This window comes from Zootoca vivipara, chromosome 7 (assembly GCF_965207765.1).
Source record: "Zootoca vivipara chromosome 7, rZooViv2.hap1.1, whole genome shotgun sequence".
Taxonomy (NCBI): domain Eukaryota; kingdom Metazoa; phylum Chordata; class Lepidosauria; order Squamata; family Lacertidae; genus Zootoca; species Zootoca vivipara.
In genome coordinates, this window is record NC_142590.1 from 14,729,574 (window position 1) to 14,754,978 (window position 25,405).

The 25,405-nt window shown below is 42.7% G+C and overlaps 1 protein-coding gene across 2 annotated transcripts in view; it reads left to right on the top strand.

Annotated features, from left to right (window-relative positions):
- Nucleotides 1-12,941: 12,941 nt before the first annotated feature.
- The window catches only part of CFH (complement factor H), a 42,697-nt gene continuing 30,233 nt past the window's right edge, over nucleotides 12,942-25,405 (top strand). For both annotated transcript variants that reach the window (XM_088673739.1, XM_088673740.1), the window contains exons 1-4: nucleotides 12,942-13,106; nucleotides 22,584-22,775; nucleotides 23,894-23,999; nucleotides 24,405-24,481. In XM_088673739.1, coding sequence (XP_088529865.1) covers nucleotides 13,040-13,106; nucleotides 22,584-22,775; nucleotides 23,894-23,999; nucleotides 24,405-24,481 — 442 coding nt within the window. In that variant the 5' untranslated portion in view covers nucleotides 12,942-13,039. The remainder of the gene's footprint in view (nucleotides 13,107-22,583; nucleotides 22,776-23,893; nucleotides 24,000-24,404; nucleotides 24,482-25,405) is intronic.

The window sequence follows — 25,405 nt, forward strand, 5'->3', positions numbered from 1 at the left end:
TATCTCTCTGTAGGTGGAAAGGGGAAGGTACCATCTTGTCCTTTGCCTCATGCTCATAGCTGCCAAGTCTCCCGTTTTCCCCGGGAAAACCCCCTTTTTACTTACCTTTTCCCGGTGGTCCCCCGTATCACTTCGTCTCCCGTTTTTCTCCGTTATTTTCTCCTGCCGGCAGTCATTTTTTTTCTATCCGATTTGCCCTTCTATGGGCACCAAAAATGGTCACCGCCAGCTTCAAAAGCCGCATGTACGCATGTCCGGAAGTGCATAGACGTCACTTCCGGTGTTGGCGGCGGCCATTTTGGTGCCCATAGATGGGTGGATCGTCACCGGAAGTTGCATCGGAGCACTTCCTGACATGCGCACAAGTGATTTGCGAAGCCGGCGGCAGCCATTTTGGGTGCCTATAGAAGGGCAAAGCGACACCGGAAGTTACATCGACGCAACTTCCGGTGTCAAATGGCTGCCGGTCCCGGATTCTGCAGTCCGGAACTTGGAAGGTAAGCTCAGGCTACACAATGTCTTGGGCTGGCCCTGCTGGAAGGAAAGGTGGTAGCCTTTGAGATTTGGGGTGGTGTCCTTGATGGCTTTGACCCCTTTCGCTGCTGTGCTCAAGTCTGCCAAAGTGCCCCTCTCCAAAATCTGGCAGCATTTGAAAAGGGTGACAAAGCTGAGGAAGGCGTTTCTGATCAGGCCTACTTTGCATGGTTTTGAAATCAGAACTTCTAATGGAAAGTTGCAAAGTTATTGCGAGACGCACTTTCGTGATATTCCATGGGGATTTCCTGTTGTCTCTAGGCCTTTAGAAGTGATGGAGTTACATTAGGATAATGGCTGCTTCTGTTTACACCAGAGGCTTAAATAATCACTCAGTGCCTAAGTAATTACCATGTGAGGCATTTAACACTCAGCCTCTTTAGAGGTGATGTCTTTGGGAGTCTGCTGAACAGTATGCCACCACTTAACCATTCGTGGGCTGTTAGTGCCGGGAAGAAAGACATTTAGAAGCTGGCTTTTCAGTCAACAATGAAGAGTCCTTCAAAAGAATGGAGACTGTTGACAAATAACTCTTTTTTAAAATAGGGTTTCTCATTAAACGTAAGAAATAGTAATACATAAGTTTGCAGAGCATCCAGAGATTTATAATTTCAGTGTGGTATAAAAGCATATACATTTTTTTTTCCAACAAAAGTGCTTGAGTGTGGCTCTTTAAGATCAAATATATCATTTTTTTTCCAGAAACGCTACATGCCGTTGAGGCTCATTCACACAACCCTAAAAGTATGGTTTAGTTTCACAATGAAAAACCATAAAGGTCTGCCTCCCATTTTTTGGTCACCTCCTGAATCATAATTATTCTACTATTACAAGTCAAACCTGCCAGAATAAATACATTTTGCCAAATAATCATGTTTCCCCAGCAGCAATTGCTGACAACAGCATGTTGCCAAAAACACAGGTCAAAGGCCTGGACTTAGCATATCTTGAAATGTATACAAAACCAATAATGTGCTTAGCACAGATTATAAGTGAAGGTATTTGGGGAGTTCCCTTCTGTTCTAATACCATGATAAACTAACAAAAGGAAAGCCAAGTTCCTGTTCAACAACTATTGACTTCAAATCAAAATCTGTTGCCGTTATTGCCAATGTGGGAACATAGCAACGCATCTCATGTGATTTTGGTAAGGTGGAATGCCAGTTGAACCAGTCTCGGGCTATTCATCACTACCCTACTTCATCACTGGCCTAATGAAAGTCATTATAGGAAGCGTAGAAAGTTTGGGTCTTTGTTTCCCACCCGACAATCAGATGTGTGACCAAGATGCTAACCAAGAGGCTCCCTGACCAAGAGGCTGTCTTGAATCTTGATTCCTAGACAAATTGGTCATCTATGGAGCTCTTGGCCATTAACAAAAAGTGTTCCCAGGGCTTTCTTTCAGCCAAAACTCAGTTCTGACACTTCTCAGGTGGGCACCATTGCCATTCTAAGAGAATGAGGGAGGCATTCATGGTGAGTTCCGGCACCTCTTTTTACAGCTATATAAAAAATAGCCCTGAGTGTTCCTCACCCTTCTCTTTGCCTAGGCCCTCTTGGGACCATGTAGGTTCACATTTTAGACCTTTCTGGGTCTAACTTGGTGGTCATTGGCTTCCTTGGGATGCCAAAACAAACTTGTTTGTAAGAAATAAAAACGTTGCTTTTTCATATTTTTCATAAAAGGTCAAAAGAGGTAAAATTTAAAAAACCCTAAATCATACGTTGACCCATCCACATCCATAGTACTAGCATATCCACAAGGTTTCAATTTTTTATTTTGTATACCACCCTAGACCCGTAGATTTCAGGACAGTTCACAACATAAAATCCTCAAAATACATAATAAAAACAAAAACAAAGACAACCCAATTATGCCCCCTTCCACAACACATCTTAAAAGGGCATTAGATGTTTACTAGCAGAACTTGCTTTAAATGCTACAATGTATCATCATCATCATAAAAAAAAACCCCAACACAAAGGGGGAGGGATTGGAGGGTAAATAAAAAATAAAATTCAGACACAAGTTTTTGACCAGATTTTGCGTAGTTCAGTGGTAGGAGGTGGCCTTGAATGTGGGCAAATTCATGAGCATGATGATGATAATGATAATGATTTATTTATACCCCATCCATTTGGCTGGGTTCCCCCAGCCACTCTGGGCTGCTCCCAACAGAATGTTAAACAGAACAAAACTTCAAACATTAAAAAACTTCCCTATATCATGAACTGGCAGGACAATGGGGAAGAGGAGGAAGAGGATCCCGGCGAAGGGTGTAGTTGGAACTGAGACACACCAGGGCAAGTTGGGGAGGGAGAGGCTGGTGTAAGAAGTACTCACAGGGTGATGGAAGGTGGCAAGGGGATGGAGGTCAGTGCACATCACCAGAGCCAGAGGAGCCCCTTGTTAGGGTGCCAGCAAGTAGGCACACTGAAGAGGAGCAGACAGGGTTGGATAATCCAAGGTCAACAGTCCGGTCAGAGCCAGTTGAAGTCAGACAGTCACGTGGGAGTCAAGAGAAGCCAAGGTCAGTTAAAGCCAGAAGTCCAAAAGCCGCGGTCAGGGAAGCCAGAAGTCTTATGTGGAGTCAAGAGTAGCCAAAGTCAGTTCAAGCCAGAAGTCCAAAAGCCGGGGGTCAGGAAAGCCAGACCAAGATTACAGGAACCAAGGACAAGATGAGCGAGGCAACTAGGCACTTCAGTATGACGTTGCAGACGCTGAGGAGTAGCCAGCCGACCTCTCTCTTAAGTAGCAGGTTCCCTCCCCCGCTTTTTATGAGCTGCAGCTGTTTCTAATTGCAGCCGCCGTTTTTCAGCTCTGCGTTCCTTTGCAGAGAAGGGAGGGGGGGAAGGGGCCATCTGATAACCTGCCTGACTGGGGCCTGGTTCTGGATCGACTTGTTGCTGAAGTTCTGATCTTCCCTCCTCCCTGTCAGATTGCTCTTCTTCCGAGTGCTGCCACCAGTCTTCCCCAGGTGTGAATTCCTCAGATTCCTCTGTGGGGGCTTGTCAGGGGGAGCTAGCCACCACTCCTCCTCCTCGTCTGTCTCAACCCTGACACCCCTGTCCCTATGAACACAGTGGACTCTGAGGCATAGGGAGCAGCAGGAGTGGCACATTAGGAGGCTGAGGCAGGCAAGGGCCCACAGCCCAGCTCCCTAGCTGGCCAGGTGGAGCTTGCTAGCTCTGGGAAGTAGGGATGTGATACCTCAGCTGAAGTAGGCTTGGAGCAGGTGAGGGTCACCTGCCTCATCCAGCCCTGCAATTAGCAGGCAAAGGAGAAAAGGGCAGCTGAGCCGAGGTGCTGGGTCTGCTCAACTGCCCATGTTGGTGAAGCTCAGCTTGGATGCTCCAGGATCTCTGAAGGACCGCGCTTCGGTTTGGACTAGGGTTGCCAGACTCAAGAGAGGACAGGACTCCTGTGCCTTTAATTCCCCTGCTCTCTTTTGAGTCTGGAAACCTTAAAGAGAAACTAGCAGACCCTTTGTTTAATTTCCAAGTAACGGGTCTGCTGGTTTCTCTTTAAGGTTTCCAGACTCAAAAGAGAGCAGGGAAATTAGAGGCACAGGAGTCCTGTCCTCTCTTGAGTCTGGCAACCCTAGTTTGGACTTTGAACACACGGCTTGATCCTGAACTGGGGTCTTGGCATACTGACATGCTGCCAAGTAGGCCAGGGATATGGGATGCATATATTCTGAATGACCTTTCATGTCTCCTTGCTCTTCCTTGCCACCCGCTCTGTAGTAATACACTAAAAAGAGGTAATGCTCTTAGTTTTTTATGTACTACACAAATGGTACGTTTTGTCCGTTAGATAAATGGTCAGGACTGTGTGTCGGGAAATGATACAAGGTGTGTCAACTTGTATTAAAGCTGAAGAGTTTGCCCAGGGAGAAACGAGACGGAGAGAGGAACCTTCATCCTTCCTAGACTGTTTTTCTAACCTAACCACCGACCTCTTCTAAATTGCTAGACTGCTGTTCTCAGGGTTGCTGATCTGACTTCCTGCTTCCCCTCCCTGCTTTCTCACACTCTTACTTCTGAAGCAGAGAGAAGAGGCTGCATCTTGCTTTTGTTCCTCTCAAACAGCAAACATGGCTGCTTTGTATCCTCAACATTGCTAAACAGCCTTTGCAAAGTTATCCAAAGTGATGTTTGCCCTGATTTGTGTATTGCTTGTTGTAATAGCCTCAGGTGCAAGCAGAGCTAGGCAACCTAGGAATATGCCATCCAGAAATGAGATTCTCATTGATAATTTTAGTATCTTTACAGGGCCAGAACTAAGATCTCTTAAATGAGGTAACTGAGTAATTTGCTGGACCCAGAACTCAAATTGTTGACATCCTGGCCTGTTTTAGCTCTTTGGAAAGCATCAATAAATATGAATTGGTAGCGAACTGTTGGTGGGCAAAAGGAATCCAAGGATTGCATCATTAAGGAAGGGTGGAGTGATAACTTCTTGTAAAAGCAACAGAGGAACAACATAGTGGTTCAAATAGAGTTGATGGATAGCTTTTAGTGGCTAGCGGGGGAAAGTATTATCTCATTAAATATACTGAAGCATAACCAAGGCTTCCATTTTTGTTCTTTTAACCAAGCTTATTATGGCAATGTGCATAAAAGCTGATTTGCCTACTGGCACAGCGCCTTCGGAATAATCAAAACAACTCCTAAGTTCCAGCTAAAACAAACTTGGTTAAGGAAAACATCAATAACTTCCAAGAAAATATTGCATCTCCATTTTTACAAATGGATACGGTCCTTGCCTGCATTTCATCCATTTGCTGCACTTACTGGAAGAGACGGGAAATAGATCCTGCAAATAATGATGTTTGCAACTGGTGAAGCTAAAAATGGTAGGAAGGTTCTCTGGAGCAATGTAACACCAATGTCAGCATTACAGCTCATGGAAGATCTTGAACTGGTGACCAGCCAGGGATGCAACCAGTTTGTTAGTATCAAATGTTAGCCAAAGGAAAAAAAAACAGCAAAGATGCCAGGCACACAATCCAAGAATGCCCCCTTGTATCAATAAGACAGAACCAGGCAGGTGTGGTGCTGTGGTCTAAACCACTGAGCCTCTTGGGCTTGCTGATCAGAAAGTCAGTGGTTCGAATCCCCACAATGGAGTTAGCTCCCGTTGCTCTGTCCTAGTTTCTGCCAACCTAGCAATTTGAAAGCATGCCAGTGCAAGTAAGTAAATAAATAGGTGATGGGAAAGTAAACAGCATTCCCATGCACTCTGGTTTCCATCATGTTGTTCCGTTGCGCCAGAAGTGGTTAAGTCATTCTGGCCACATGACCCAGAAAGCTGTCTGTGGACAAACGCCAGCTCCCTCAACCTGAAAGCGAGATGAGTGCCGCAACCCCATAGTCACCTTTGACTGGACTTAAGTATCCAGGGGTTCTTTACCTTTACCCTTTTTTAATTACACATTGGCCCCTAAAAAGGCTTTGGGGTCAGACTTGCTTGCTGGTTTCAGAATTTAATGGCAGGCTACATGTAAGAGTTTACAGGCTACTGTAAGAGTTAACTCTTACAGGCCACTGTAAGAGTTTACACTTTAAAACTGGGGCATAAAACCAGGCTCATACTGGTTTTTGGTACAGCCAGACTAGAAACAGAGTGATATGTTGGGAATGTGTGATCCCCAGTGACACGCTGGCCACACATGATACATTACTGAACTATTTAATACTGGACAGAGGATGTTTTTTTCATATTGGCTTGGTCTTAGATACAGAAATAACATTTATGGATAAAGTCACATTAATAAGATACCTCTCAGTTGTATGGATTCTTGCAACATTGCGGTAGAAATGGATTAGTTGAGCTCTGTTAGTTGCTTTTCCTATCCTTTTACAAAAATGAGAAAGTTAACACAGCCCAACAATCCACCAACAAGCCAATGAGCTATCCTTGCTCACCATACATGAACTACCTGCATATCACAGATGTTTACTAAACTATATGTCAGGTGTATGCTGAACTCAGGTGTTTTGGCCTAAGGTGAGCAAACCTTGACACACACCTCTCTCCTACCCTCTCCCCTCCTCCTGCTACCAACTTATTTTATTTTACTTTAGTTTGTGTTTTCTGTGTCCATGTAAACTGAAAACATTCAATCAAACACTTTAGGAAAAAAGAAGAGAAAGGGAGCACAGGAGCACAGTCCAAACATATCTAGTGGTTGCTTTCATAAATGATTATAAACTATGATTTATTGTTCAGTGTGCTAGCTTGGGCAAACCCCCAGGCTTATGAGCTTCTTCCTTGCCTTCTTTTCCTCTTCTGACATGGCTGTCAGGAGACTGGAAACCTTTACTACTGTTTTTGTCTAACCACTATTTGCATCAAGCCAAACTGAGTCAAAAGGGGCTTATAAGAAGCAGCCAGTTTCAAACATTGGAGGAGGAGATTCTTCATGCCAAGGGCTCATTCACCTAATAAGTTCATTATTGCATCCAATGTTCCTGTGTTTGTATGAATCTGCATTTGCCTTACCCACAAAGTGGGTTTCCACGTGTGTGTTTTTCCAGACTTTCCAAATTCCTTTATTGCTTGACACACCCATTACTTTGGGTGTTTGTTCTGTTTCTGTCTGACTAACAATGAATGAAGGCTTTTCTATGCTTTCTGGATTCCCCGTCCCCTTTGTTGTTCATGGGCCAGGCCACATTTCATGTTTCTCTGAGTCACATTTAAAAGTTATTGTCTTATCTTGTGTTGACTTGTTATCTGGGTATATGCTAGTGTGTATTGTGTAGTGCTCCCGAAAAGAGCCATCTCCAAACCTCAATGTAATTTAAGAGAATAACCTTGCATGCAGTCTGTGGTCTAACACAAGTGAAAAATTCAGGCATGTCAAACCTGCGGCCCTCCAGATGTTTTGGCCTACAACTCCCATGATCCCTAGCTAGCAGGACCAGTGGTTGGGGAAGATGGGAATTGTAGTCCAAAACATCTGGAGGGCCGCAGGTTTGACATGCCTGGATTAGATTAATGAAGGACTGCTATCTTTCCCAGGAAAACGTATGAGAAATGTCCCATTATAGTCACTGGGACTTCTCAGTAGCCTAAATATGCTTAGAAGAAGGCAGCTGAATAAATGCATTAACATATTTAAAGCAATTCATTTGCATTGCTTTGTTAACTATAAGCAATCATGACAGGAAAATAAATCTAGAGAAGAAATATATGTTGGTTCCAACAGTTCACTGAACAGATTATTTAAAACAAATATTTAAGACTGTCCTCCTTTGCTATAACCTACCAACTACTGAACATTGTAGAAGCTGGCCTTATCTTTCAGTCCAGGTAAATCGTGAAATGACAGCAACAAATTAACATGGGCAGGGAAGAGAACAGATAGTGTGTGACACAAAGATTGTTTTGGCTTGTTCTAGTTAGGGCAGGGTAAGAAATATATGCTGATGGAGGAAGATTGATAATAATTGGGCACTGCAAATGGTTTGGTGGACTCAACTCCTGGGAGCAGAGAATTTCAGGTATGGGATAAAATTTGCAAATTCAGGAATGAACTATCTGCAACCATTCTTCAGAAACTCAATACACAGATGCATTTTGCCTTAAGAACCAATGTTTTAAAAAATCCCTGTGGGTCTCTGCAAGAGTGTTCCTCATACATCTTCTAGCAGCAGGATTTCAAACGTAAATAAACCAGTAAGCCAGGGACTTGTTTTGAACAACTGGCACAGCTGAGCTGTTGAATCATTCAACCTTGGCTGTGGTCAGGTTGGCAACCCAACGAACTGGATATCTAATTTTAAAAAGGGCTAAGCAAATGTAATGATCGACAAGCAGGCACATTGTGGGTTGTTACATTAACTTCAGGATATGCTTTATTTTAATGCCAAGGGAGTTCCCTAAATGTTCCAGGCGCTCAAAGAGAGCAACAGGAAACACAGCGCATCATGTGTTCCCATTTTTATTCCCTCTGCTGTTGTGGATGTCATCAGTAGTACTAAACATGCACCACAGTAAAAAAACTAGGCTGTTGCTGCATCCCACAAAGTATGTCTAGTACCGTGGCGACTTTTTTTTGCTGTGTAAGAAAGTTTTGCATCCCTCCCTCTCCTCTCCCCATGTGCTAACCTAAATCCGTTCTGGGCAAATTTGGGGTGGGCACAGAGGACTCGTGGGTAAAGGAGAGGGAGTGGACATTCCATTGTGCAAGAGGAAATCCTTGAACTGCTGGAAGTACTTCATCAGATGCCCCACTAGACGTCTGTGTACTCTGTTCAGAACCAAGTTGTGCTGTCTCCATATTATCTTACATTCTTTTGAACTGGGTTTAAAGTCCATCGGTTAAGGGCAAAGAGACTATGATATATGCGAAGAATTACATGCCTCGGGTGAATGAAGAAGGAAGGGGAGATTGTGCTTTGTCTGCAGTGCTATGGGGAGGTCAACAATGATAAATGAACTAATGATTATTCCTGTGCTAGTGATGGGAGGGTTTCTTGTTTTTGCTATCATGTGATTTTTTTTGGTGTGTTTTTATATTGTAAACCACTGTGTGATCTTTGGCTGAAGGGTGATATAGAAATGTACCTAATAAATAAATAACATCTTGGTACATTGGCCACACACGTCAATGGGGATGTACGGATGCAATCCGCGTTGCCAGGTCCACTTACTTGTGCTATCATCTGCTTTTAAATGGACATACTGTGGGGTGATGCAGAGTCAATCTGCAATGAGTCTTTGTTTTCAGAATGGAACCAATTTCTCAAAAAGCGCTTTTCAGTTGCAGAAAATACGCAATGGATCTAGATTGCAATTGAGCAATTTAGGGGGGGGGGGAGGAACCACAAGTGCTTGGACTGACAATAAAATACCATATATATGCAACCTCAGTCTCATGATCTGATGTTTTCACATGTTTAGCTTCCAAGTGAAGCTAAATGGTGTTCACACTACATACCTAATTAAATGTAAATAGTTACATATCTATTAACTTAAAATGGGCTGCTATTCTTTCTCTTCTCCTTTTTAAACTTTTTCTTTTATTCTATTTGTTGATCTGTGCAAACATCAGGTTCCTCAAAACATTTAAACAGAAAATTCTAGGCTTAAAATTTCAACCTTTACCTATTGTTAAAGAAATACATTGGGGTTTAGAAAATCTTCATTGTAACAACAGTAACATACTGAATGACGTAAAAAAAAAGTTAAGAAAACAATTTTCCCAGTCATCTATGGTAAGTGCAAATACCTGTCTGATCTTCTGCCTCCCTACCATGCTGAAATGTCTAGTTAGCAAACATTGCAGAAGGACTGTTTGTTTTCATGTTCCGAGAAGGAACTCCCTTGGATAATCCTTAGGCCAAAACTAACGATAAACTTAATTTCAGCTGGCCAAAGTTTAGAGGAGGCTGAAGAAGTTAACCATAAAGCCAGCTGGAATGAGGGGCTGGATATTGATGAAAAGTGAAGTGAATGGGGAAGAAAGAGAGCAAAAGAACAGAGGAAGAGGACAGAAGACTCAAAAACATCAAAGGAATGGGATATTTCAGCTTTTAAGACTTCAGTCCATTTAATTTAATGAGTCTCAACCTTTGGGTAAATTTATGCAAGGTCGGGTTGCCATTAAGAGGTCTTTTAAAAATAAATAAAAATAAATCAGAATTACTACCCTTTTCTCATTTGTTCTCATTGAGATGTATTATTCCAGGCATCCCCAAACTTTGGCCCTCCAGATGTTTTGGACTACAATTCCCATCTTCCCCGACCATTGGTCCTGTTAGATAGGAATCATGGGAGTTGTAGGCCAAAACATCTGGAGGGTCGCAGTTTGGGGATGCCTGTATTATACCTTTGCATCCCTCTTCCCCCAAAAGAAAGAATCATACAGAGATGGGAGGAACATTCTGGGGAAAGAAGATAATTCAATCCTCTCATTAGAAGAGTGATCCTGCACCTTGCTTTTGTACATCAAATCTACTATTCTGAAAATATAGAACATCTATAGATGGCGGCAGAATTGGGGAGGGGATTAAAGGTAATTATTTCATTTTATAATATATATAAAACAGAACAATAATAACAGACAAAAATTGGAAGATGAAATACAAAACCATAAAATAGGCACGCAAAGTGAGTAGTTGCCCAAGGGTTAAAATAAAGATCAGGTAAAGATTATCAGCATTATCAGATCATCAGACATAGTTCCAGATTCACCAGGCTTGTGAATGACGAAGGCTTGCCTTAAAAATGATGCTTCTGCTGTATATGTCATAAAGGAATGCCAAATCATATAAAAATGTTTCTGGGGGTTCTAGTCCTTGTCGAAGTCCTTGGCAAATTCAGAGCTGTCGGTACATCAAAATCTGAAATGCAAGAGAAGTAACTGGATATCTTCTCTAGGCCTTTTTTGCATCCCTGTGTGTACAGGGCTCCTTCATGCAGAATTGAAAGCACAAGGATGTTCGTTTTGCTGCCTGAAACAAAGGGAAACATTTGACTCTAAGACTTAAATGTTAAGTCCGTTGACCAGGAAATAAGTCCTACTGAATTCTGTAGAATTCACTTATGAATAAGCATACTTAGGAATGGGTAGTTGCTGAAATCTTGTGCACACTTCCTTGAGATTATGCTTCATTGTATTTTTCCAACGAAGCCTCCACTATTGATTTGTTTCAGGGGTCAGCAAACTTTTTCAGCAGGGGGCCGGTCCACTGTAGCTCAGACCTTGTGGGGGGCCGGACTATATTTTGAAAAAAAATATGAATGAATTCCTATGCCCCACAAATAACCCAGAGATGTATTTTAAATAAAAGGACACATTATACTCATGTAAAAACATGCTGATTCCCGGACCGTCCGTGGGCCGAATTGAGAAGGCGATTGGGCCGCATTTGGCCCCCGGGCCTTAGCTTGGGGACCCTGGTTTAGATTGCTTTAAAGCAGTTACTTTTAAAGGTGTTCGGGAACAATGTAAACAGTGGCTTTTAATTACAGATATGAGCCTAGGCAACAATTTTGCTCACAATTATCCCCAATTTAGTATTACATCTGAACCCAAAAAACCCACCTGTGGTTAATATTAAGTTTATGGAAACAAACCAGCTTCATAAACCATGGTTTGAAATCGGCTTGTTTTAGTAAACCATAGTTCTAACTAACCACAGTTTGTCTGAGTTCAAATGTAACTCTGCACTGCTGTCAGTAAAATACAAGCAAAAGCTGCTGATTTCATCCTCACAGACATTCTGAATGGCTGTGTGCGTTATACTGAGGCTTGCATAGTCTTATGGTTTATCATTGCACTGAAACCATTATTTAATGTTGCATCCAAATGCTGCCAGAGGAGGAATTGCACCCAATTTTTTCAGACATTCAACTTCCATTATATTTCGTCCATAAAAAGCAGGCTCCTCTGTGCTGCTGCTACCCTTCCTTTTCTAGTGCAAGGGTCTCTATTTTGTTCTCCCACATATTGAGACCACTCCCTGAATTTTGCAATTAATTCCCCATTCAAGTCATTTCACACACTGCATATACTGGTGTGAAATGTACATAACATTCAATATATTAGTTAAAATAGCATATATTTTATTAGGGAAAACTGCTTTGCAAAAAAAAAAATAGTATGTTAGGCAAAAATTCATGGGGAGGATAAATCCACACTAACATTCTGATGAACTTTCTGAGGACTTTATAAAGAGAACTTGCAAACTGATATGCAAATGTGGAGAACTGAACTTTTGGTGGGAAATGATAAACTGAAAGTCTGACAGATTTACCCATTCCTACCTGCTGTCTTCTGTAATTCTCTGCTGCTCCTTCACTGTTTTAGTGTTCTACTTTAAGATTTATTTTAGATTGTTACTTCATTTTAAATTGTAAATACATGGTTTTTATCCTTGCAGCCAGCTGCCTTGAGTTGAAATATTTCAAATAAGTAAATACCTTACGTTAACATGCAACGCCCAATACCTTGTTGACCTTAGATAAATGATACAGGTACTCTCCCCCAATAATATTTTCAGAAGAACTGAATGAGTTGTAATGAACCATGTCTGGGGTTAGTGTTGGTGGGGAGCAAGGAATAGGTGTAAATGTTAGCAGCCCATATGGTAAAATTCTGGAACCTCTTTAAAATCAGGAATCCTTTGGGCAGCTTGTAGCCCAGTGCAACTCTATTTGGGTTTTCTGGGAAATTCCCCAATCAAAATAGCCACATACGTGAAGCGTGAAAGAGTGAAAGCAAACAGAGCAGGAAGGACAGAGGCAGTTGAGAAATTGGGGAAGTATTTTCTACTTCGTTTGCATAATTCTCTGCCAAAAGAAAAGGCTGATTGTGTGCATGTTGCAACAGAGTTAGAGGGGGAAGTGATTGGCGAAGTGAGAAGAAAAAGCTTAAGCAAGGTCATTCCTTGGCACAACCAGGAGAGGCTAAGTGGATGTAGCAGAGACTAAGAGGCAACCAGGCAGAATCTGTTCGGAAAGGGTGTCAACCCTTTGCAAGTCTCGGTAATGAGGCCACATTTGCTGAGCTATACCGCTTTGCTTCTGCTATGCATATGTTGCTCTGCGCAGAAGGGTAAGTACTTGAATTTTAAATGGCTGCAGAGGGAAAAATAGATCTCAGTGTTCGAACGAATCCTAAGTACTCCTAATTCATTGGGGTTTTGCTTTAAGAGTTGTACGAATTCCAGATTCATTCCTTTCAGATTTCCATTGTGCAATTAAAGATGTGAGTGGTTTGACTCAGCTGTAGTTTCAGGTACCCTTTGCTTGAGAAGAAAGCTGTGCAGTGTCACCCTAAACACGTTTATTCAGAAGTATGTCCCGCTGAGTTCAATGGGTTTTTCTCTCATGTGATTGTCCCTACCATCTTATCAAGGTAGGAGTTCTACTAGAAAGGGCAGCATTGTAACCAAGCCTGCCTCCAGGGAATCAGAAATGAAGACTTGGACCATATTAAGAGGCATTTTTGTCTGCATGCGTGGCGATGCTTGAGCATCAGCTCTAAGCCAGTTAGGAGTAAGTTCCGTTGAACACTCTGGATTGCACCTGCAACTTCTGAGTGGACTGCAAATACTACATTGTTAGTATATATGAGATGCTAGAACCATCCAGCTGAAAATGCTCCATATTCAGTAGAAACCAATTCTCCATCTCACTGAACTTTGAGAGTGTGTGTTGTTCTGCACAACTGAAGTGTGAATAGAAAACAAGGAGGCTAAAAGCAGGTATATGGATCCAAGAAATTTTGCATAAACATAGAAGTGGAGAGGTTTTTGCATATTCATTTGCTTTGCAAAAGAAGAAGAAGAAGAAGAAGAAGAAGAAGAAGGGGTGCATTTTATGTCATTGCTGAGGTTTTGCGTCTATAGGTATGATGGCAAAGGGCAGCGTTCCTATACCTTTAACGATTGTATCAAAAAAGACGTTCTTGTAGGCGTAGCTTGTTATGGTTGGGGACTGCATTTGCTGAAAGGTGGAGAAGTAAATGGTACAACATGTCAGAAATGTGGCTTAACATCAGCAGACAAATGTATTTATGGTGGTCATGTCCTGGTATATTCACTTTTTTTGGATCCAATTAAAGTGTGGCATTAATAAAGCGACAAAATGCTAAATTTGTGAAAGAATTGTGCTTTCCTTTTTTTTCGAAAACAAAATACGAGCTTGAAATCAGTACTCATGTCTGTTCCGTTACATTGCAAGAACAGTGTCTCTTTTATATTTGTAGTACACAATTTCACATGTAAATTGCATTTGTTATAAGAAAGCTGCAGTTCTATATACTAGCGGTGGGCAACATTTTCCCCTGAAACTTGGGGAGCCACTGTCAGTGTAGCCCAGGCATGTCAAACATGCGGCCCTCCAGATGTTTTGGCCTACAACTCCCATGATCCCTAGCTAGCAGGACCAGTGGTTGGGGAAGATGGGAATTGTAGTCCAAAACATCTGGAGGGCCGCATGTTTGACATGCCTGGTGTAGCCAGTGTTTCACAAACTTGGGTCCCCGGCTGTTGTTGGACTACAACTCCCACCATCCCTGACCGCTGGTCCTGCTAGCTAAGGATGATGGGAGTTGTAGTCCAACAACAGCAGGGTACTTAAGCTTGAGAAACACCGATGTCAACAATACTGAGCTAGATCGAACTACAACAGCTTACTATTCCATATTGTGTTAGAGTATTATTATTTTTTAAAAAAAGTATGCAAGCAGAAAAATATTTAGCAAGTATCTATTGCCACTGTTATTTCTAAAAATTAATTATGAACCACCTTCTTGGCAATGAATGCTTATTCTGTGCATTCTTTAATAGCCCATCTTCAAAGTATTTCTGTGGTCACTGCACTTTGTATCGCCTCGAAATGTTCAAACTAATTATTTTAGGGGTTAGTGGTAACTATCTTAATGGGTAAAAAAAATATTGATCAGATGCCATAGCTGCCATTATGCACTATGCAATGAAAATGCATGTCCCAAAGCAGGGGATATGGTTAGGATGGGGGATAACCTTAGAAAAGAATATTGTTTTGCCAAGCAAATTCCAGCTGGTCGCTAACGTTTGGAAGTATTTATCATACAATGTGACCACCACGCACACTACACTGTGGGTTTTCACTGCCCCCACAGTTGGGGCCCACTCAAGTTATCACCTGAGGGACAGCAGCAAATGGCATCTCCCCATAGTACGTAACCTGCTTGGTACCTAAGACCAGTAAAGTTATTTTAGCATCTTCCATAGAAAATAACCCCCATAAACACTCTCCTCTACTCTGGGAAGAAAAATGGAACAAAAATAAATTAAATAACTAACCATTTGCTACCTTTTCATAGTGCCCAATAAAAAAATCCTTCAGTAGCACCTTAAAGACCAACTAAGTTTATATTTTGGTATGAGCTTTCGTGTGCATGCACACTTCATACCAAAATATAAACTTAGTTGGTCTTTAAGGTGCTACTGAAGGAATTTTTTTTATTTTGCTTCGACTCAGACCAACACGGCTACCTACCTGTAAATAGTGCCCAATATTAGCCAGCACACTGTGCCGGACAAAGGTGGTTACTGTGGACATAGAGGGCCACTTTTGCAAATATTATGTGGCTGTTGTGTAGTCAGTGTTTGAAACCTTATGAGCCAAATAGAGAGTGAGCATCACTGGGTAGCCATTTTTGACAGTATTCCCATGGCAACTGTAATGTGTGAACGAGTCCTAATTTGTGCACTCTGCCTCCAACCCCCCCCCCCCCCTCTCTCTCTCTCACACACACACACACAATTACAACACCAGCTAGAATATTCAGATCTTGCCTTGTAAATACCCTTATATTGCCATGAACTGCAAACCTCGATTTGGAAGTCGGCATTGGGCAAGAATGTAGTTAATCATTAGTTACAAGAGAGTCAGGCTCTGCTCCTTTTTGTTAGTGCTTAAGTCCAATTTTTCATGCTGTGCTCCCAGGTATAATAGAACAAATAATATTGTAGACTTCTGTTTATATCCATTGCTCATCAGATATTCTTGTGGGTGGTAATGGGGAAATAAGTGAGTATTTATGAGATAAAAACTCTTCGTCTGCAGTGTTTATCAGGATTCCTGTTTAGATTAAAATAACCAGGAACAGCAATCTTTTGCATGCTGTCAAATCACAAAGAGTTGTTGCTTATAACTGTTTTGAAAACCATTCTTCATCCAGAATGTTTGCTAACACGTTCTGAAATGTTTCCATTATATAAATGCAAAGGAAGGCAATGCATGTCTGGGGTTATTTTCTTATTTCTTTTTTTGAAAAGCAAAATTCATACATTTGAAATCTGAAAAGAAGCTGAAAGCCCCATGGCTGTTATTGCTGCATGCTATACAGGAGCACTTAGCAGGAACTAACCTGAAATTCCTTAGGACACTTTTTTCTGAGAGAAATTTCTGAGGACCCCCCACCCCACCCTTCCCCACCCTCAACTCCTAGCAGAAAAGGAAGGCACCCCCACCACCAAATTTCTTCTGAATATTCTTGTGGCAACTTTCACACCTCCCCCCACCCAAAGTTCTGGTATGGCACTGGGTATTTGTGGAGAAGGCAAAAATAGTGGCTGGGTTGTTGACACCATTGCCTCCTGTTTAAAGTGACCACAATGAAAAGCCTAAGATAGAAAGGAAGGAAGACATTGTGCTACTGTTAACAGCGAGTCTCGCTCCTATTAGAGCTGACTCCTGTTGGAAAATGTCTTCTCCCTGTGAAGAAATTTGCTGAAGTGGCCCTTCCTTCTTCTTCAGCCACAACTGAAGTAGAGGATTCCGAGAGACCATTTGCACAGGGCTCTGAATTATAATGTGAGGCCCAGTAAACTAGGTCTCTTTCTCTTTCTCTTTCTCTTTCTGTTTTTGTTTTTGTTTTTGTTTTTGTTTCTCTCTCTCTCTCTCTCTCTCTCTCTCTCTCTCTCTCTCTCTCTCTCTCTCTCTCTCTCTCTCTGTATGTCACTGTATAAAATTGCCTCTTCCTTCTCTCCACTATTCCCCTGCCATCACATCATTAAGGCTGTGGTGCAAGTATGGGAACACTTCTCATGTGTACATGCCCCGGAGCCCAGTCCCTTTGGCTCTTAAGAGCTGCTGTAGGAAACGGAAGTGTTTGCCCTGAGGGGAGTGGGGGAGAACTGTTGAATCAGCTGCAGCTGGTAAAAAGGCATTTCTAGCCCCCGAGGCTACCTGAGCCTCCAGTGGCAGAACTGAATGCAGAAGCACACACACACACACACACACACACACACACACACACACACAACTGCAAGCCCCTTCATGAGGAGTGTGATCCCATCCAAGGTAGGCAACTGATCAATTTCTCAGACATAGGAATTAGTCACCCACAGTGCCAGGATTCAAGCTCAGCTTGTTTTTCCGCATCCATTTCACCACTGCGTCCCGGCAGTGGTCCAGGGACTTTGCAGCCTCTCCTGATTCAGATGTTATGGAGAAATAGAACTGGGTGTCATCCGTATACTGAGGGCATCTAATACCAAAACTCCTAATGACTGCTCCCAATGGCTTCATGTAGATATTACAGTAAATAGCACTGGAACTTAATAGTTCCATATAACACCGGTCCTGAAAGACCTATATTGGCTCCCAGCACTTCCCGAGCAGAATTCAAAGTGTTGGTGCTGACCTTTAAAGCCCTAAATGGCCTTGGCTCAGTATACCTGAAGGAACGTCTCCACACCCATTATTCTGCCCAGACACTGAGGTCCAGCGCTGAGGGCCTTCTGGCGGTTCCCTCACTGTGAGACGTGAGGTTACAGGGAACCAGGCAGAGGGCCTTCTCAGTAGTGGCCTGTGGAATGCCCTCCCTTCAGATATCAAGGAAACAAACAACTATCTGACTTTTAGAAAACATCTGAAGGCAGTCCTGTTTAGGGAAGATTTTTATGTTTGATGTGTTATCGTGTTTTTAAAATTCTGTTGGGAGCTGTGTAAGTTGTTGTTGTTGTTGTTGTTGTTGTTGTTGTTGTTGTTGTTGTTATTATCCCCTGCGGCACCCCATAAAGTAGCCACCAGGGGCCCATAAGCCACTCTTCTACTGCTACACTCTGTAATACTGTGGTCCAAATTCCCATTCCCCAGAGTTGGTTCAAGAGGATGCTGTGGTCTATGGTCTCAAACACCGACGACTGATTCTGAAGTTGGAGCAAGGTCACAATCCCCTTGTCCCACTCTCTGCAAAAAGGTCATTCATCAGTTTGACCAAAACTGTGGCCAGATCTGAACCCAGTTTGGAATGGATCTAAATCAGGCACCCCCAAACTTCGGCCCTCCAGATGTTTTGGACTACAATTCCCATCTCCCCTGACCACTGGTCCTGTTATCTAGGGATCATGGGAGTTGTAGGCCAAAACATCTGGAGGGCCGCAGTTTGGGGATGCCTGATCTAAATAATCTGTGTTCTCCAAGAATGCTTGCGGCTGCCCCACCACAGTCCACTCCACCACCTACCCCCCAAAGGGGCTTATGGCAGTTGGTTGATAGCTGTTCCAATCCAAAGGGTCCACAGCCCAGTTTCTTGAAGGGTAGTTGCACCACTGATTCTTTCAATGCAGCAAGGACCACCCCCTCGTGTAGTGAAATGTTAACCGCTCTCTGGACCCGGCCGATCCTCCTCCCTCTGCTAGATTTAGCTCAGCTGATTAGAGTGATGTGCTGATAACTCCAAGGTTGCATTGCAGGGGGTTGGACTAGATGACCCTGGGGGTCCCTTCAAACTCTACAATTCTATGGACTGGGGTCTAGGGGCACGTGGTCGGACCCATTGCCTTGACTATATCGGATGATTGCATAAGGTGAAACTGACCCTGCAAAACATCCTCGGTAGCAGCACTGCATACCGTATTGGCCCGAATATAAGACGCAGCCACAAATAAGCCGCACTTTTAAAATGGAAGGCTTATTGGCAGGTGCAGCCCACCTCCCGGCACTACCGCCCTGAATGGGGGATGGGGGGCAGTTGGTGCTTGGTGCCCCACTCTGCAAGCTGGAGCCAGTGCTCTGTTTTGAGCGCACTGCATGCCCACCTCCCAGCACTACCTCCTCAAGTTGGGGCCAGACAAACCCCTGTCCCCCATTCAGGGTGGTAGTGCTAGGAAGTGGGTGCACTCAGTTCCAAATATAAGCCACACTTTAACTTTTCAAAGTCAGGTTTTTTTGGGGGGGTGGGGGGCTTATATTCGGGCCAAAATAATATTTCAACCAGAGCGGCAGCAAGTGTAGAGTCAAGATCACTCCAAAGTTGAGTGACTTAATCCTCAAAGTATGCAGCCAGTTGGTCACAGTGGGTCTTTGGGGAATCCACAAGTTCCTCCCCTACACAACACATTCCTTCACATGCTGCTTGTGAGCTTTCAAAGGGATATCACTGGCTGCTGTTGGATACAATCCATTCATGGAAACAGCCCCATAGAAAAGATTCCCATCTGCCTTGCACTTTAAACACTATTGATTACCAGCACAAGAATCTGCTGAATGGTATTTGGGCATTCTGGTGACTGGATAGCTCAGTTGGTTAGGGCAGGCTTACTCAACCTTGGCCCTCCAGATCAGGGATCCCCAAACTCGGCCCTCCAGCTGTTTGGGACTACAATTCCCACCATCCCTGATCACTGGTCCTGTTAGCTAGGAATGATGGGACTTGTAGTCCCCAAACAGCTGGAGGGCCAAATTTGGGGATGCCTGCTCCAGATATTTTGAGACTACAATTCCCATCATCCCTGACCATTGGTCCTGATAGCTAGGGATCATGGGAGTAGTAGGCCAAAAACATCTGGAGGGCCAAGGTTGAGTAAGCCTGGGTTAGAGCATGTTGCTGGTCAAACCAAGGTTGCAAGTTCAATGCCCATATGGGACAGCTGCATCGCAGGGGGTTGGACCAGATCAGGCATCCCCAAACTGCGGCCCTCCAGATGTTTTGGCCTACAACTCCCATGATCCCTAGCTAACAGGACCAGTGGTTGGGAAAGTTGGGAATTGTAGTCCAAAGCATCTGGAGGGCCGAAGTTTGGGGATGCCTGGACCAGATGATTCTCAAGAGTCCCTTCCATCTCTACGATTATATGGCTCTAACTTAAAGTATAGCATTTATAATGCCATATACCTTTGAGGACTGAAGTCCATCAAATTCATGAAGTGGCATGCAGTGGTATGGTTTGTTGGGGAGAGGTGGACCTGTAAACAGTGAGGTCCGAAGCGAAATGGTGATGATTATGCTATCGGCCAGGACAATTCTCAAAAAACCAATTACTCGCATGATTTCTCAAATCATGAAAAAAAAATGGAGATTTTTTTATTTTATTTTTTACAGAGAAGGTTGATACAGTAGTGGAACAAGTTAACAGCTCCGCATATCAAAGGAAAGAAATAAATCTGGAAAAATAAGTAGAAGAAAACAAGTTTGAATGGGTCTTTCATCGTCTTTAATCAGACAGTGCATCCTTTGGATAGGATGACTGCACCCTCTAGTGGGAGCAATAGGACTATGTTAAATCCAACTGCACACTTGAAAAAAGAGAGAGCTGAGTCTTTTTTTCAATAATAGTCTGCGGCAATGCTCCAGTGACTACAAATGTGGTATTAAGTCAGATGAATCAGTTTCATTCCTAAACCACTGAGCTCACACAGCCTTGTGTAGGATCATGCCATTAAGTTAATTGATTGGCAGAGCAATCTGAATTGCCTTGCACTAGTCTGGTTTTGTATGGGTATGTTAGCGGAGGAAAAGTGCCTCTGGTAGGGGGCACATTGCGCCTCTTCTAGGGTAGTTTGACCATAGTTCGTCTCCACCCTGCACTCAGCTCTTGCCTGTGGCTCCTAGAATAAGACCAACTCTAGTGGATTGAGTGGATGAGGCCAACAGTGGGTCCAATGGTCAGGAAGGTGATGTCTGCACGTGCTGTAGAAGGAAGTGGGGGCAATGAAGCTTGTCTAGGAGAAGCAAGTCTTCAGGAGATGAAAAGACTAAGCAGTAAGCCCTACACAAATCCGGAGTGGAGTCCCTAAGATGGTTGAATGGCACCTTGTACACCTCCTTCCAGCCAACTCCTGCAGCCAAGTTGGTGCCAAACGTATTCCTCTGTTTTTCTTTGGACCACATCAGTAAGGCTTGTTGCCTCAGCAGCCCAGGCTTGCACACCAGGGAGGTCACTTCAGTGGTTCACCCCCAGAAGCACACTCCATTGTCTCTTGGGACAGATGGATGCCAACAACTGTCTGCTTGTGCCTGGACTGCCCCCTTTAAAATAACACCAGCATCACTTCATCAGCACAGGCCTCCTCCTTCCTCCTGTCATTAACCAAATGTTAATTCACTAATGTGTTAATTTCATAAAGTTCACTACTCATTAACTATTGGTCTCAATTCATTAAAGAGAATGTATTGAATTTGAAACTTGAATCCAAACAAAATGTGCTTGTCACTACTACCTCAGTTCTTGATTACTTTGAAACTTCCCCTCTAAACTCTTTATCTCTTCTAAAAGTAATACCTCTAACCAGAATTTAAAGCTTTTAATCATTCTTCTGCTATTACTATTCCGCCTTCTTTCTGTGCCACATTCCCACAAAATTGTACCCCAAATGGCTTACAACATATCAGATGAATAATAGCCATTCAAAATAGACATAGATAGATGGATGGATGGATAGATAGAAATAGATGATAGAAGCAATTAGAAACAATACTAAAATCAATAAGAAAAAAAGATCAGTCTGTACAACATTGTGTAAAACAACGCAAACGTTTACTTAAATTAAACAATATTGCATAAAACAATATAAGTAAGCTAATCTAACTGAATGGCTTAAATCTGATGAAGCAACAGCCACATCTCTTGGCTCCACAGCCATAAACAGCAGCTCTTCAGCTGAACACCACTAAAGATGTCTAACAGCCTTTCCAAAATCTTCTTCACATGTTAATCCGAGCTGGTTAGGCCTAAACTAGAAGAAGAAAATAAGACAGTAAATTATGTTTTGTAATCTAAGAGTGTTTGATGGGGCACAGTCTATCACTTGCATCCTAGACCCTTGTCTATAATGGCTCGTTGCATCTAACTGGGTGGGGTGGGGGGTGGGGTCTAAGAAACTTAATTCTTCACTAAGCCTCCCAGAAGAACACCCCTGGAACAGCCCTTGGACTGAAATAACATTATGATCAATATTAGCCCATTATGAATGTCCCCTTCTCGGATAAGGTATTGAAGTGATTAGTGTCCTTTGTGAATTAGTGTGTTGCCTGATAAGACCAGTATTTTGTGAGAATCCCAGCAACAGGCAGCAGGGGGTATTCTGAACACTTTCCACTGATGAACTGCAACTTACTTTCTGCTAAAACCTGATTTATAGTCCAGTAAAGGGAGATTATGTAGCGATCACATTTACGAAGCCAGCATTTTTATTGCTTAATACATTGGAATCCTCAGTTCTTGTTCTTTTTTCTTCGGATTCTTTAAATGTTAGTGTACAGGACCTGGAAGTCATGCTTGATTGATGCTTTCCCCCCCTCGCTCGTACCTAGGTGGAAATGACTGTGGACCACCTCCAAGAAGAGACCGTGAAGAACTTGCAAAATTACCAGGCAAACCATCCTATTCCCATGGGGAAGAAGTACTCTACAACTGCCGGCCTGGATATATAAAACTTGGGCGCATTAGATTTCAGTGTAACGATGGACAGTGGGTGCAATCTGTACCACATGTGGAATGCAGAAGTAAGTAAAAAACATAACTTTGCAGAATTCAGAATCACAGGCGATTGAAATATTTTGAGCAGTTAATTTTTTTCCTCTTTGTGATAATCATTGGGATGACTCATTGTTTTAGCATTCTAACAGAGACCACAAGGTTATATTTCAGTTTGTAGGCACTATCTCCATTTTTTTGTTTGACATTTGGATTCCATTATTTGTTTCCACTCAGAGAGGTGGAGAAATATTATCATTTTCCTTTTTAACTGAAAGCTGAATACTGCCTACACTCCTCCTTCTCCTTCTCCTTCTTCTTCTTCTCCTCCTCCTCCTCCTCCTTTGGCGATCACTAGTAAGATTGTCTTCCATAAACACAGTTTTAAAGTGAGTCTGTACGTGACTGTGGAGGCCAATTCTGGATCCACACGCCCTTCCACAGTGGGAACATAGGTTTCTGGGTGGGAGTTGATCGCGGTGAGGGTTTGCCAACTGTGCCTTCCTTTTAGTGGGTTTCTCTCTTTCGTCCTGAGTTCAAGCATCTTCAAAGCCAATGACACCTTTGGGAAAGACTGTGCTCCAATTGTAGCGCTTGCAGGCCAGTGTTTCCCAGTTGTCAGTGTTTATACTATATGTATTTTTTAGATTTCCCTTGAGAGAGTCTTTGAACCTCTTTTGTTGACCACCAGCATTACACTTACCATTTTGAAGTTTGGAATAGAGTAGTTGCTTTGGAAGACGATCATGAGGCATCCGCACGACATGACCAGTCCAACGAAGTTGATGTTGAAGATTCATTGCACACACAAACACACATACATACGGAAGCTGAAGGCCAAGTACAATGCTATGAAGAAAAGCTGTTTGCCACTACAAACAGCTCCATATCTCCTTGGTTATGCCTTCTAAAAGAAGGTGCTTGAAGCAACTTAAGACTTCCACCCCAATCTTTCTACAAGAGGCACCCGGTGAGCTCAATGATGTCATACGTCTTCTATTACTTCATGGAGAGACAAGAAGAGGAAATGCAAGGCTGTTCTTCACAATCTCATATATTCCTCCTTATGTTTCATGGTTCTCAAAAGTCATGTTTTTCTAGCCAAAAGTGTTATAATGTATTACATTACATTTTTTTCCATTTCCAGAAAAGCCATGCGGACATCCTGGAGATATCCAGTCTGGCTCTTTTGATATTGTTAATGAAAATGAATTTGTCTTTGGTGCTCGTGTTGTGTATCGGTGTGATGATGGGTAAGTCTCCCCCCTTCAGATATTTAATCACAGTAGTATTTTTAGGACAGCTGGTATATGATTAAAAATTCTACTGATAAAAATTCATTTTTTAAAAAATAGAACATCAGGTGTATATTACAGTATATTCTTAAATGAGTGGTTGTACTGGGGTAGTGCTTGGGTGCCTGACTGCTCTTGGGCTAAGGCACCCATTTCATTGCAAGGTATTTCAGTCAGAAGAAAACAAGTGGCTGCAAGTTATTTTTGTCAACTTTGCCTGGTGTGATAAGCTGCAGCTGTTCCTGAATATTCGTGTCACCCCTAGAAACAATTCAAAAATGTTCTTTCTTTTGCAGAAGCTGATCCACTCATGTAATTCTATTGTTTTAAAAAGTTTTGGTTTATTTATTAAAAATCTTCCAGGTACAAGATGCTCAGCCATACAAATTACCGTGATTGTCGTGCAGATGGATGGAGCAATGATGTCCCTCATTGTGAAGGTACGTGGACCTTCAGAGATCTTGACTGAAATTCAGAGTACATCGGAATTGTCTAAGGATCTATAAGGTGGCTTCCACCAATTCTCTTTTATTCCCTTTCTCCTTTGTTCTGAAGACTGGGGAACTCACAGAGGAGCTTCTCAGGGTGCTGCAACCCTCTGTGTATATCTGGAATTTCTTTCTATATGTGCAGGGGGACTGAATCTGAGCCTTTGTCCTTTAATTGTTTTACTTGGAGCAAGCATAATTTATCCTTTGTCCACACAGCTCCCAGGATTCCACAGTGTTATAAGTTTGTGGGTGCCAGACCACCATAATCTCCAGGCTGAGCAAGTGTTAGAATTCAATGAAGGCTTGGGATGTTAAAACTGGGTGCCAGGCCCATGTGTATTAGGCTGTATGCTAGGCACTTCTAATCCCTTGAAATCAGCAAGTGTTAAAAGCTAGTTAAATTCAGCTAACAATCCTGTGTTGAGATGGGCCATTAAGACAACAAAGGTCAAAGGAACTCATTGTGAGATGGCAAATGGTTGGGGCCTCTCCCTCAAAAGATAAAGCCACAGAGCTTAGGTTAGAAAGGTTAGAGTTAGGTATTATGTGACGGAGAAGAAGAAGAGCATGAGGCAGAGCACAATATTTGGTGCCTGTTTGAATCCAAAGTTGTGTCTATGGGAGACGTAAGACCCATTTGGGTATTGATGCTGTGAACCCCTCCATCATAGGCTCAGGTTCTATACATGTGTAAATAAACAATATATCATAAAGACAGCGCAGTCATCCCTGTGTCTCATTCCCAAATTGTGAGAATCTATGAATATTTTTGTGGAGGAATAGTTTCTTCTTTCCTAATGGAAACATTGACATAGCTAGCAATTCATACTGCAGAGATGGAAGATTTACTGGTTTTAAAAGGAACGTTTGGCT